The sequence below is a fragment of the Gadus macrocephalus genome, chromosome 2 (genome assembly GCF_031168955.1).
Source record: "Gadus macrocephalus chromosome 2, ASM3116895v1".
Taxonomy (NCBI): Eukaryota; Metazoa; Chordata; class Actinopteri; order Gadiformes; family Gadidae; genus Gadus; species Gadus macrocephalus.
The window spans coordinates 2,557,142-2,572,231 of NC_082383.1; the positions used below are offsets into that span (position 1 = coordinate 2,557,142).

The 15,090-nt window shown below is 47.3% G+C and overlaps 1 protein-coding gene across 2 annotated transcripts; it reads left to right on the forward strand.

Annotated features, from left to right (window-relative positions):
- Window positions 1–1,951: 1,951 nt before the first annotated feature.
- hsd3b7 (hydroxy-delta-5-steroid dehydrogenase, 3 beta- and steroid delta-isomerase) lies at window positions 1,952–12,152 on the forward strand. Of its 2 annotated transcripts, XM_060070500.1 has the most exons (6): window positions 1,959–2,584; window positions 5,886–6,041; window positions 7,481–7,589; window positions 8,726–8,825; window positions 9,939–10,101; window positions 11,025–12,152. In XM_060070500.1, the coding sequence occupies exons 1-6, from the start codon at window positions 2,428–2,430 to the stop codon at window positions 11,438–11,440; spliced, it is 1,101 nt and encodes a 366-aa protein (XP_059926483.1). In that variant the 5' UTR covers window positions 1,959–2,427; the 3' UTR covers window positions 11,441–12,152. The 2 variants fall into 2 exon arrangements, with proteins under 2 accessions (XP_059926484.1, XP_059926483.1); XM_060070501.1 differs by lacking the exon at window positions 5,886–6,041 and having other exon boundaries at window positions 1,952–2,584.
- Window positions 12,153–15,090: the final 2,938 nt, after the last annotated feature.

A 15,090-nucleotide genomic window follows, 5' to 3' on the forward strand; every position in this document is an offset into this window, starting at 1 on the left:
ACGAGCGTTTTCAAGACGTTCGTTCCCTACGATGCTTTCGGGAAACGCGGTGAAAACTCTACGATGCCCTTTCGACGCACTTCACGATCCACTTTTAGGCTAACGACGCTTTCGGGAAACGGGGCCCTGGTGCGTTTTTGTGAACCGACTCGGATCTCGGATCTGATGCCACGCCCACACTAGTGTTTTATTATGTTTCGCTCGGTCGTTGGACGAAAACATTGACAGCTGTCACACCAAATTTGTACCGGGTGCCAAATTTGTACCGGGTACGTCATCCTTACGTAATCCCTTCCAAACCTGCCTGGCAACAGACGATCGCGGACGATCGAGTCGAAGTCGAGGCAGATCCAGAGTGGCACCGGGCAGATCCAATCGTTTTAAAATTCAACAGACACCCGCCTTCAAGTGGATCCAGACTCTGTACAAATGAAATGAAGTAGGCTGCGAGAGTCTGGTCGGGCCCGGCCAGAGTGATATATATAACATGTATATTGTATGTATATTCTCTCTGGCTCTGGGTCAGGCTACAAAGAAGCGAGGGCGAGGTTGTATTTTTAAAAGGGCTGGCTCGATCAATAATACGAGGCTTATTGTAGCGTGCCTGCCTATATGTAGCGGAAGATGCGTGTCAAACAGTTATGGCCGAGCCGATAGGCTCCGGCGTTAACTGAGGTGTGGTGAGAAGATCGACCAGATGGGGTCGAGACGGGCGGGGCGTGCCGCGGCCTCGACCCCCCAGATGTCATGCAGCTGGTCCGGCCGGGCGTTGGGGGGCCTGAGGCATGGGCACCGCAAAGCCAAGGTTTGCGGCGGCCCTGGCGATGATGCCCGGTAGCTCTGCCACCAAAGCTCCAACCACTGGAAGTGAGGTGGCGGCAGAGACGGGCAATGCTGCCGCCCCGGGCTCCGACCTCTACATTCAGGCCCCGTCCACACGAAGCCGATTTCATGGCGAAACCGCAAAGGTCTTGTACGGTTCGGCCTTCCGTCCACACGAAGCCGGCGAATCCGCTGACCGAAACCGCAAACTTCTGAAACCACCCTCGGAGGTGGTTTCAAATCTTTCCGGTTTCGTTTTGGTTTCGTGTGGACGCCTGAAACCGACTGAAACCGCAAACCATGACGTCATCGCCCCACCCCTCGACCTCCTAGCCAATGGCTCTTAAGCCCGCGGAGTCTCAGAAATCACAACAAAAAAGATGATGGCGGACTACAAGCTTGTAATCGTTCTGCAGCATATCATGTCCCTTGTTGGGTTGCTAAGCCATTATTTATTGAGAATCTAGTTCGCCATCGTAGAAGAGCTGTTTGTTTGTGTTGTTAGTGGTTCGGGGGGCAGCCTTTATGCGCATGCTCGCCTCTTCTTCTTCTGGATTTGTGTACCAGAAGCAGCGCCCCTTATGGGCCTGGAATGTTTACTACAGCGTTTCTACAGATCTATCCGGTTTCGCTTGGCTTCGTCTTTACGGAGATACTTCGAAACCGGATAGATCGAAACCGTAACGGTTTCGCCCGTTTCGGCTTCGTGTGGACGGGGCCTCAGAGAGGGAGAAGCCGGGGGATACGCCCCCTCCTCGTCGCGGTCGGAGTCGTCCGTCTCCAAGCATAGCACCCAAGGAGAGAGATGGCATCGTCGAGCGGGACAGTAAAGACGTCGATAACTTCAGCAATGATATCCATGTAATTATGCTACAGGATCGTCCGGAAGAAAATGGGATCAGAATGTCCGCCGGCCCTTTTTTCAGTGCTACGGCTTGCGCCTAGGGAAAACCGAATAGCGATAGCATTAAAAGGCGAAGCCTACGACATAGAACAACCAGAAGGTTGCTATTCCGATCCCCAGCTGCTGAGTGTTGAGGTGATTCTCTTCCCCTTCCCCTCTGCAAGAAGCCACCTCACTCTGACTGCTGACTGTGGCGGACGTAAAAGAGAATTCATGTTTGTTAGTGGCTTTGAATAAAAGCGTCAGCAAAATTCGGGAGACGCAGTCAGCTCGGAAAAATAAGTAGCCTAGCTTAATAGAAAACAGCGCTTTCTCAAAAAATAAGGTGAACATTGACGTTTTGCACACACATAGGTCTACACGAGTCATACAAACACCCCTCTTAAGACTTGGACCGACATGAAATAACATAATAAGTGCTTTCATATAAACACCACGAACTCTTTTTGGTCCGATCGGTGATCGTTTACCACTAGTAGTGAAGGATTCATCAATATATGGCTGGTCGTGCTCAAAGTTCAAAGTCTGCTGGATGCCGAGCAGTGTTTGTGTGTGAACGCCCAGAGCTTATAAAGCTCAGAGAAGGACTGAGTTGCCTCAATAGCGAGTCTGAACCCTCTCGGTACACTGTAGGCGGACTATAGGACTGCAGGAGGACTATAGGACTGCAGGAGGACTATAGGACTGCAGCTGTCACCACGATGTCTGACGGACGTAGCCTGGTCTACCTGGTGACCGGAGGATGCGGCTTTCTCGGCCGCCACCTGCTCGGCGTGACGCTGGAGAAGGAGAAGCGGGTGTGTGAGATCAGGCTCTTCGACAAGGTGGTGGACCCCCGTCTTACCGAGCAGAGCACAGGTAACACGGTCCTCCGGTGCACCGGGTTAGGGGTGGATTAGGTTTTAGACCCCGTCTCGCCGTGCAGGGCACGGGTAACGCAGTTAGATGGTAGATCAGCACTGCTCTCCTTTCTTAGATCACCAATCCCTTTCCATAATCTAAACCTGCCCGCGCCGAATTGCATTCGTGATAGGTGGATATTCTCTTTTTTTATTTTCAATTGGATATACATTATTAAAATGCGAACATGGAGGACACAATAGTTCTGTAATCGGGGATCGAGGAAGAACTATTTATATCCTTGGATTTCCATTTCTGAGATGTTTCAATGTGAATGAGTGCCTTCCTGTGTAATCGCTCAGTCCAAATTCCAGTTGATAACTGCATCAACATCTCAACCACAAGTTACTGGAACAATTTTAAAGGATATGGTTGCATTAAAATAAGATGTCATGTCATCTCTTCTATGACATGTCTCCACGCTCCTCCAATTTTCAACTCTGACTTTTTCTTCATAATTCTCGTTTGAATTTCTTTTACAATTAGGACATTTAGCAGACGCTTTTATCCAAAGCAACTTACATCGGTTACACACATTGACACACCGACGGCAGAGTCAACAATGCAAGGCGGCAGCTCGTCAGGAGCAGTTAGGGTTAAGGTTCTTGCTCAGGGACACATCAACACTCAGCTAGAAGGAGCTAGGGATCGAACTAGCAACCTTTCGGTTACAAGACAACTGCTCTACCGCCTAAGCCCAACATTTCTATTCCTCTATGAATAGGACTAATAGAAAATTCAATGACCAGTACAATAATAAGTATCAGAACTACACCGTTTCTTACTAATAAAAAAACGCAGCCATCCACGAGTCAATCCATCGTCAGCTTTTAACTGACAGAATGATATTGTGGGTAAATGGTTAAACAGTTGTTTAAATGTTAACATCCCTTATTATCAGCGGCATAGAATAGGCCTACCGTCTATACGTGTTACTGACTCGGACTGTCAATCATTTATATTTTCCTGATTTTAATGCTGCACTATGTACATTTTCATGAGCAGCCTTTAGTGGATGGAGTTGAGACAAACAGGTGCATCATTGGAAATGTTGTACCCTATAATATTTGCATTGTTGAACTTGACAATTGTGACCTTACAGCAAAATGACAAACTCCTGAAAATAGTAAACTAAATAATTAAAGGCAAGGCAAGGCAACTTTATTTATATAGCACTTTTCATACACAAGGCAGACTCAAAGTGCTTCACATATAAACATTGTAATACAATAAAATAAAATAATAAATAAGTAAAAGAAAACATATGCAAAGAAATGAGTAAAATAGAAAGTTAAAAGGCATTTTAGTATTAAAATAGAAAATAAAGGCAAGGTTAAAAAAGCTTTTTAGAAAGTGCAATGTATTTAAGATTTAGCAGAAAGCTAAAGCAAACAAAAGTCTTCAGTCTTGTTTGTTCAGAGTTGGGGCAAGTCTGAAATCTTCTGGGAGTTTATTCCAGCTATTTGTTGCATAGTAACTAAATCCTGCTTTCCCATGTTTCGTGTCTCTGGGGATAATTAACTGATTGGTCTCCGAGGATCTTCGTGGTCTAGAAGGCTTATGTAGTGGAAGCATATCAGTGAAATTTTTGGGCCTAAACCATGTAGGGATTTATAGGTTAGCAACATGATTTTAAAATCAATTCTCTGACCTACAGGAAGCCAATGTAACGATTTAAGAATTTGTGTAATATGTTAACATTTTTTGGTCTTTGTTAGAACTCTAGCAGCAGCAAAAGACAAAGAGGAAGAAATATTCAAGGCAGTGAATTATTGTTGTGTTGCCAGATCTGAGCAAAGCTCATATGAATGTACAAGACCTGCTTGGGACAACTAATAAGTAATTTATTTTCATACAACAATCATTAATCAATAATCAAGTCTCAATCTATACAGATTGAGACTTGCTGTGCTGAATAATGAACCATAAAAGACGTTTTACTTTCTGAGTTTTCTTTTTTGTGATGGCAGAACCGTTGTTGACACCCAGGAAATATTTAGCAAGTGAGTTAGCTAACGGGGGAAGAAAGTAAGAAAGTAAGCAAGCTAGTGTTTTTGTCGTTAAACATTGAATGTCCTGGCCTTGGAAAACGATCCTTGCCCTAAAACCCCCTATCCTATGGCCTGTGGCTACGGCCTGCAGCATATGTGATGCCCGACTCCACATCACCGGGCAAAACGATCCTTATTTATCTTGGCTTCAATTCAGTATGATAATGCCTCGTAAAGCCTTATTTTCCTTGGTTTTATTGAGTATGTTGAGGCCTTGTTAAAGTCCTATTTTAGACTTGTGATAAATAAATGGATTGCATTTATACAGCGCTTTTCTAACCAACATTCACCCATTCATGCACGCATTCCTACACTGACGGCGGAGTCAACCATGCAAGGAGACAGCCAGCTCGTCAGGAGCAGAGGTCTATTGCTCACACCTATACACTCTCACGCTAGGAAGAGCCGGGGATCGAACTAGCAACCTTCCAGTTAACAGCCAACCCTCTCTCGTGTGTCTTTCCGGTGTTGTGTCGAGATCTGTTTCCCCGTCGAGATGTGTTTCCCCTAGTCCCCGCCCCCGTCCGAAATTACCCGAAAAGGCCCTCTGTTCCATAGGAAAGGAGGCTCACACATCTTTCAAATTCATACTGCTGACTTATTTCCCCACAAGAGATAAGTGCTGTGATTTTCAGGCTGATATCATTCAATTTGACCATTTAGAACAGGGGGAACGCATCCTGACAGCTTGGAATATTACTGTCAGATACTGTTCCCCCTCTGTTCCATAGGAAAGGAGGCTCACACATCTTTCAAATTCATACTGCTGACTTATTTCCCCACAACAGATAAGTGCTGTGATTTTCAGGCTGATATCATTCAATTTGACCATTTAGAACAGGGGGAACGCATCCTGACAGTCATTATCTGGGACTAGGGGAAACACATCTCGACGGGGAAACAGATCTCGAACACAACACCGGAGCCGGTTCTCTGGCGATGTGAAACCGAAACCGAAACACTGGCTCTTGCTCCGAACTAGCCCGGAACGGGCTCCGATTTTGCGGCGGTGTGAAAGGCCCAAGAGACACCTATACACTCTCACTCTAGGAAGAGCCGGGGATCGAACTAGCAACCTTCCGGTTAACAGCCAACCCTTTCTATCTCCTGAGCCAGCCTGAGTTATCATTCTCCAGATGTACATGTATACCGAACCCCCTTCTCATGCTTCCTCCCTCCCTCCCTCCCTCCCTTCCTCCCTCCCTCAGACGGGGTGCAGGTGACTGTGCTCCAGGGGGACATCACGGACTACCTCAGCGTACGGGAGGCCGTGCGCGGGGCCGACGTGGTCTTCCACTCTGCCAGCCTGGTGGACGTCTGGCACAAGGTGTCCCCGGCGGTCATCCACGCCGTCAACGTCACAGGTGGGCGTTAAACGAGCGCACAAACACGCCGTGACAGCAGATGCTCCTTTGTACCCGGCCCGATCCGAGTGCGTCATTAGGCGGTCAATGACAAAAGGGACTAATTGGTGAATGGACCGCAATTATACAGCGCTTTTCTAACCAGTGGCCACTCAAAGTGCTTTACAACACTGACTAACATTTATAAATTCACACACGACGACGGCGGCGTCAACCATGGAATGCGACAGCCAGCCCAGTCGTAAGCAGTCAGGGTGAGGTGTCTCACCAGTGTGGGGGCACCACGACTCTCTGGCGATCGAACTAGCAACCTTTTGGTTACCAGCCAGCCGCTCTACCTCTCTTGCTAGGATTGAACCCGGAATGTTCTGGCTGGGAGTGGCACACCCTGACCCGAGCTAATCCATCAGTCCTGCTTGGCGGGAGCTCCCCTCCGCTAAGCCACTTAATACTCTCTCCTTTTGTGATCGTACCCGAACAAGTCCAAACCCATTGGTGTCGTAATTCAGCCACAAATTATTAATTTGACAATGAGGTCAGAATAATTTGTTGCGGGCCGGGAGGGCTCTTTCATTCACTGACCCACCAATTTCACTTCTAGATCTTAAAATTCTTAGTGTGATCCATTTATTTATTTAAAAAATATTCAGATTACTCAAACCACGTTCACCCAATCACATTGTTTCACTGAATGAAGCCCTCGATTCCTATCTGGAACAGATTTTCCTGTAGAGCGGTGGGGTGGTGGCTGTAGCACTGTGGGCAGTCAGTCAACAAAGGATGTAAAGAAACAATCCAGGCAGCCACTGAACCGACTGGGACCAGTTGGCCTTGCGGAAGCGGTTCAACCCACCATCTGTCATCCTACGTGACATTACCATAACATTTAGCAGGAATCCTGTGGCGTGTCTGGGAGTTGTGTTTCTGTGAAATGATTATATGTCGGCGCATGGTGAATGATGAATGACCCAGCCCTCTCAGAACCACTATAAATATATTTATCTATAAAAAGGTCATAAATCGCATCGTGTCACAATGCACGCCGAGAATTTGCACTTTGGTTTGTTTTTGCTATGCTATTTCAGACTAAAATCATGTGACCACAGATTGACTATTCTACGGCTGTTTTCCACACAATGAGTCACAATTCATGTTTTAATGTCAACTCCCTGACATTGTTTCCCTGTCATCGGGAAATATTCGGAACAGACGTAAGCTCTACTTAGGTTTCTTGGTAAATTATTTGTCGTCTGCAGTTTGTGTCAACAGAAAAACAAGGCTAAGCTAATATTTACCGTGCAAACACTGTGATCCAGGCTATTTAGGGTACCCTGTCATCATCGCCTGCCCAAGCACACGATATCCCGCTGTCTATAAAGTATTACTCATCGACGTGCCTCATCTGTTCCTAATGTTGGTGCTTCCTCCCCGGTCCCCAGGAACAGAGAACGTGATCCAGGCGTGTGTGGAGCTTGGGGTCCAGTATCTGGTCTACACCAGCAGCATGGAGGTGGTGGGCCCGAACGTCAAAGGAGACCCCTTCATCAGGTATGCCTCTCAAACTGCTTCCTCTCATCCTAATGGTTTCCTTATCCACCTCTGCCTCTTCCTCCTCCTACCTCTTCATCCTCCTTCTCCTCCTCTCTCTTCATCCTCCTGCTCCACCTTCGTCTTCCTCCTCCTCCTCCCCCCTCTTCGTTCTCCTCTTCCTCTTCCTCCTCACCAAGGCAACATGTTGTTGTTGTTTTCTGAAAACATGACACGTGCACCAAAGACGAGGTCCTCGGGCCAGGCATGAAAGGGAAGACACTCACGCAAGCACAGATCTAGCATCTGAAAATAGAATAAGATTCTCGCTCTGACCTCGGACCGACCTGAACTCTTTCATGTTGATTCATGTCGGTTCTTCCTACCTCCTTACATCTCTGCTCTGCTGAAATATATTTGGATGGATTACCATTAATTGCCAAATTAAATCAGACTATATCTGCCCATGCACATCCAGTGGAAATCCCCCTCAAGGATTCGTTCGGGCGTTTGTGTTTAATTCAGGACTCAAGTAGCATCTCATCTTGGTTGCAGAGCGCTTTGTGTTTGATAACATATACTTTGAGTTGCACTGCTGTTTCTCTGGAGCTGTGTTTGCGAGGAGGATCTCTTGCAATGCACTCAACCTGAAGGAATGCGGAGGCCCTTCAAGATGAGTAGCGTTCCTTCAAAGGAATGCTGGCATCAGCCGGCACCCGCCCTCTTCTGGTGAAGGCCTGGGGGTCGGTTGTGTTCCTAATGAAGGCCCCAGACAGAGTGGAGCTCGCTCTCATATTGACATGAGATTTTGTTTTATTGCTATAAGGCTACAGATGTGTTGTTCTTATCACTCCAAGAGCGGGCCAGGAAATGCTTTTCAGCTGTCTGCCACTCACACACGTGCCGCGCGTGTGTGAGTGTGTTTATGTGTGCGTGCGCTTGTTTACGTGTTATAACGTGTTCTTCCTCTATAATGGCCCACATACCATCAAGTGGTCCAACCACAGTCACAAAAAAAATAGTCTTTAATCCGCACTGTTTCCGTGCCTGGGTCTTCCCCCCCTCCCCACTCTGCTTCCAAGTCAAGGACGTCTGGAACATCTTAAAACTAGGATGTCCCACGAGTTCAACTTTATTGGTTTCTTTGTTCCAAACAGGGGAAACGAAGAGACGCCCTACAACATTGCTCACGCCATGCCCTACCCCCGGAGCAAGGCGGAGGCGGAGCGCATCGTGGTCCGAGCGAACGGCACGGAGGTACCCCACGGTTTATACGCGTTGATTAAGCCTTAGGGGCTCCCCAAAAGAATGATCATAACTGGAGTGTCGTGGGCGTATTAATCGTGTCTTTCGATTGACGGGTGGAAGATGGGTTCTCAGAGCCAATCACAGAACACATAGCCGCAGCCTAAAACCTCAATTTGCGAGCTGTCGCGGTCAAATAGAACGCAGTCAAATAGACGCAGTCAAATAGAAAACAAATACTCTCACCAGTAGCTGGTGGCTGGCTATGCGATTTCTACACAAAGTGCGATGTTCCTTAAAGGAGCATTTCACCGGTGGAGGCATGAATATGTATTGAAATTGGGAATCCTATATGTAGTCGAATAATAAAATAAAATTCTAATTTGGTGCCGTCTTGACCGAGAAATGGCAGAAAGTGGATTGAAAAATCCCACCATGCACCACGATGCACAGCTTCGCTGGCCACTCCCGCTGATCTAGATCAGCGGGTCCCACCCTCTTACACTTCCTATTTACTTCTACGCAAAAATCGTCATGTTGCGTCATCTTAAACAGGAAGTGTTGGAGATCGATACAGATCTCTCCAGTCCCTCCAGAAAATAAGGGAATGATGCACGACCATTCAAAAATACGAGTGGGTTTCTATAGGGGGTTGTAGTCTTTTCACTCGGTTCTAGCCCTACTGTTGATACGGAGAACCGAGTGAAAAGACTACAACCACCCCCCGTTCCCGTTTCCGTTTCCGGTCCGGTTTCCGTTTCATTTGCAAAATGCCGATTTACAAAATGCCAAATAAAACACGACAGAAACTGTATTTCTCGACAATACTTGATGAGGAACATCATCGAACACCACTAACCACTCGATGAGTTTCACGTTTCTGAAAACGATGGTTAAGGGGTGTTTGTGAATGCCCATAGCCAGCCATTGTGAAGCATGCAGCGGCGATTCGAAATTTGCCAAATACTGGAGACAGGACCAATATTCAAAATTTCGGAGTTAACCACTCGTTTTATCCTAGGCGAACCGGAAAGGGGGCTCAATGTTCAAAATACCGGAATTGTCCTTTAAGTAGAACCCCCCCCCCAGTCTGCTGCCTAACATCCCCCCCATCCCCTCTCCCAGGTGAGCGGCGGTAAGACGCTGCACACCTGCTCCCTGCGGCCCACCGGGATCTACGGAGAGGAGCACCAGCTCATGAAGGACTTCTACGACAAGAGCGTGCAGGCGGGGGGCCGGCTCATCCTGGGGGTCCCCAAGAACACGGAGCACGGCCGGGTCTACGCAGGTGAGCCTGGGCCCTGTTTCTTCCTCCTTATTTTTGTTTATTCGGTTTCACAAGAACAATTGTGAAACGAAAGGTACAAATGTGTCATCAGAGCATAGGTGTGTATCAGTGTTGTTTTCGTCAGGCAAGACGAAAACGAAAATGACGTCGTCAGACCCCTTTTTTCCATGACGAAAATGAGACTAAGACGAACGTCACCAAAGCCATATAAAGACTAAAATGTGACGAAAAATGTAGACATTTTCGTCAGACGAGAACTAGACGAGACTAAATTGTTAGTGAGTGGACGAACAAAGTTTCAAAACATGCTTTTTTCCCGCCAACTATAATATGCGGAAAAGAAATGGAGAAATGGAGCCAGCTGCTTGTCCTAACAGTCACGCCCCCATCACACACTAAAAGCCTCGCTCGCGCGCAGCTGCGCCTGCACGCACACGGCACACACGAGTGTGCCGTGTGCGACGAGTGCGACAGTCCGACGAGTTTTCGTCGGACTAAAACTAGACTAAAACCTTTTGAGTTTTCGTCAGACTAAAACTAGACTAAAACTTTCAAAGATAGAAATGACTAAAATGGGACTAAAACTAAGAAGCATTTCGTCAAAAAGACTAAGACTAAAACTAAATCTAAAATGCCTGCCAAAAACAACACTGGTGTGTATTCCCTTTGGTGAAAGGGATTCGAGTGACAACCGACTTACCGGCAACCGTTGGGCGGTCGAAACGTCGGTCGATGCCAATTCCTGCCGCTCGTTCAGTAACTTCCCCAGTAACTTCCCTCGTGTGTAACCACACACGCACAGGATGTTTTCCATTCGCCGCTTCCTCTCTATGACGTACCCAGAGGGCGACCATGAACCCCCCCTATACCGGTCATCATTCAGCACCCACTCAGCCCTGGCGTGTGTGTTTCCCCGTCGCTAGGCAACGTGGCCTGGATGCACCTGCTGGCGGCGCGGGGCCTGATGGAGGAGCCGCAGACGGTGGGCGGCCAGGCGTACTTCTGCTATGACGACTCGCCCTACAAGAGCTACGAGGACTTCAACCTGCAGTTCCTGTCGGCGTTCGGCTTCAGCCAGGTGCACGTCCCCCTGGCGGCGCTCTGGTTCCTCGCCGTCCTCAACGACGTGCTGCGCTGGCTGCTGCGGCCCGTGTGTCGGTGGGCGCCGCTGCTCAACCGCTACACGCTGGCCGTGGCGTGCACCTCCTTCACCGTGAGCTCGGACAAGGCGCGGCGCCACTTCCGGTACACGCCGCTCTTCAGCTGGGCGGAGTGCCGGGCACGCACGCAGGCCTGGGTCGACACGTTCCCGGGCCTCGGCGCCAAGAAGGACTCCTGACCCCGACCCTGACCCCGACCCTGACCCCGACCCTGACCCTGACCCCGACCGAACGCAATAATTGTGGCTGCAACGCGCACGCACGCACGCACGCACGCACGCACGCACGCACACACACACACACACACACACACACATACACATACACACACACACACACACACACACACACACACACACACACACACACACACACACAAGAACACACACACACACACGAACACACACGAACACGAACACACACACACACAGACAGACAGACAGACAGACAGACAGACAGACAGACAGACAGACAGACAGACCCCCCCCCCCCCCCCACACAGCTACCCCGTCTGTATGTGGGATGCAGTTTGCACACTTCAAATAGCCGTATTGGATTCAGTGCAATCGTCCGTTGAGTCTCATGGCCTTAGGGACTGTCTGAATGGTGAATTCATCCTTTCAGTCCCGACTCAGGATCTGCACATTTTCTCTGTTCCTTATTTTTATACAGTCTATTTTCATGCTTTTCAAACTCAACCGTTTCTAAGATGACGATGTTAAGGTGACATGAATGCTATTAAATTAACTAATTATTACCTATAATAATAGGTAATAATAACAATGAAGTGTCATGTATCTTCTATATGCCTCAGTATATCTTCTAGAATAATCAAATATTTAAATATAGCTATATGAATAGTATAATAAATATAATATATTCGCCTCTTCATTTGCCTGCAGACTTTTCATCTTCACAATTACAAACGCTCATAACATTGTTCCAAACGTCTGGATAGACCACTGATTGATGCATAAATCATCTCATAAATGTGCATGAGCCCTTGAGCGAACCATACTTAAGGGCAAGGCCCAATCCCATTTCTACCCCTTACCCCTTCCACTTACCCCTTCAAAACAAGGGGAATGGGGAAGGGGTAGAAATGGGATTGGGCCTTAAGGTATTAAGTATTCCGAGCTCAGCTCTGGTTGGACTGAGCGGTTCAGATTCCTGGCCTCATGTTCGTCATGTTGCTGGAGACTCGGGGTGCTTGTAAACATGTCATTGGTGAGCACAAACTAGGCCAGCATTAGTCAACAGACAAAAGTGTACTGGCCCTGGCCATTGTTGAAATATAATCACTAAAATCCCCTGAAATCCTCATCCACTCTTACGAAACAAGTTCTCGATGGTAGAGCATCTCAAAACAGGCAACCCTTGTTGGTGCCTCCGGCCCAGTCTCTGTATTGTTCCGGCCCAGTCTCTCTCCGGTATTTTGAACATCGAGCCTCCTTCCTGGTTTGTCTGGGATGAAATAGAGTGGTCGCTGCTGATCAATCCCAGATGACCGTAACCACGGATACCAAGGAGGTTTCTTAACCGTGGAACAAGCACGTCACACAATTCCACCACTGCATTACAACTGTTTTTCCGTAGCTACGCCATCTGTTATTGTTGTTTCAGGCGTGTCAGGGTTATTGGAGTTCCCCAAACTTTAGACTGAGGGTATTCTGGAACAATCCCCCTACCGATGACTCATGCAGCGGGTAAAGTGCAGGGAAACCTCAGTCTTTCCTAAAGCATTTGGAAACATTGGGTGATATCCATGGAAACAGATCTGGCTGATCTGGAAGGCAGAGCCGATAGGGTCCGTCGATTTGATGGATGCTCTCCACATGTGCTTGTTGCTACAGAGCAAAACCATAGAGACGAAACAACCTCTTTATTTGGTTTTGAAACGTCTCTCGCTCAGGTGTTTGACCTCCGCAGAGCAGCTGCAGAAACAGGGAAGGAAAGGGTTTCTTCACATCACATGTCCTCTTTTATTTTAGCTTTACATGAAAATAGAAAGGTTATTTTTGTTTTGAGTCTTCCCTGAAAGCCCTTTTAACATGGCCTTTAATGGTCAAAAGTGAAACCTAAACTGTGTTCAGTGGACGGGCATGCATGTGCATAAGTTACACATTGTAGCTTTCATCATAATAATAATTTATTCCATGATGTAGTGATTTTCCGGACACCCAAAGCACTTTACCTAGTGAGCAAATGGCGAAAAAGATCTATGCAGACTTTCCCTTCAGCCACCTGTACCTCTGCATTTCCTCCTGACAGATTCGAGAAAGCTGCCTGGAAAGTAGAGGTATCCAGTCCCACACATGGGAGAGGAGGCTTAAATATTTGATAGGAGAGACAAAAATAATAGCGACCGACGCACCTGATAGCACTCACCTATCCGCACACCCACACACACTCAGGTGCACACCAACGCGCACACAATCTAAGACACTCAGATTCTTGTGTAAATACACTTTGTTGGATGACTGATGTGTCGTTTCGTAAATGTGTTATACTGGTATGTCTGGTATGAAGTTGGGCCTTTAGGAGGGATTTAAATCAGGTTTCAACGCATACACTCACTGTTCTGGGAGAAATACCTATACAAGAGTCCCCTCTCTGTAACCCTCTAGGATTGAGTTATATGGTTACCACATCACTTTTTATCATTGGTTTGGCACTCTTTTAATGAGACGAATATCCATGTGTAAACAAACGTATACATCGAAATAAATTAGATTGATATTTTGTGATTGACTCTCGCTGCTCTGAAACACTTTTCAATCATGCCTGAGCCCTCGATGAGATGGGAAGGGGTTCAGGATATATCAATGCACATCTCATTCAAACCTAAAATAATGAATAAATCGATTTGAGTTACATACTTAGTTCAATAGGTCAATATTAGGACTGTGGAAATAAGTGAAACCGAGATTTTTTATTTGACATCATGGGGACATTACCGACCAACGACACAGCGAGGGCATTAGCCACATCTGTGGGGAAAGATTCCTCAAAACAGATTCCGTAAGGCTCATTCCTCCATCCTCGGAATGTCTCACTCGCCTGTTCGTCTTGGCAGACTCTTCTTTTCCACTGGCATTCAGCAGTTTCGCTCCAGTTCCAGGCAAAGATTATCCCTAGCTGGTCCAGGCCAACTGCATATCTATGTTTTTTTGTTTTTCCTTATATTGATCTGTTGATGCCCTTTTGAACCATTCAGAGGCATGTCGTTAAACAGACGTTGGCCGTTGAGATAACGCTAGTAGAAGTCTTGTTCGTGGAAGCCTTGTTCGTAGAAGTCTTGTTCGTAATGATTTTGATCAGAGGGTCCAAAAACAACACCCACCACCGGACAGTGAAGAACAGCAGAACATATGGAAGAAGTCAGCTCAGCCCCCAGGGATCGATGCTGGGATAGCCATGTTTACGTGTGCAGTCCACAGCTAAGCATGGCTATCCCAACATTGACTCCTGGTGCACAGGGTACACCCTATGAACCAAAGCAGCCTTTTGAAACGAGAATCCTATGAACCGGAGAACCCTATGTATTTATGCACCCTACGTATCAATCCAACCTATCAATGCACCCTCCAATGTATCAAACATGTCTCTGAGGTCCTGGGACCAGATATGACACAAGGTGTCAGATATGTGGGTTATGAACCAAATGCGAGTGTTGTATCAGGGAGAGATGGCGTTTGAGGCAATTGTTAACTTCAGGGATGGTGTCTAAACAAGAAGAGCGTGGGATCATTGTCTCAAATATCTCAGACACCGGATCCTTCTGCCCCAGGCTTCTCAGGTGTGTACAGGCTGTCACTGCTGCCTTTGT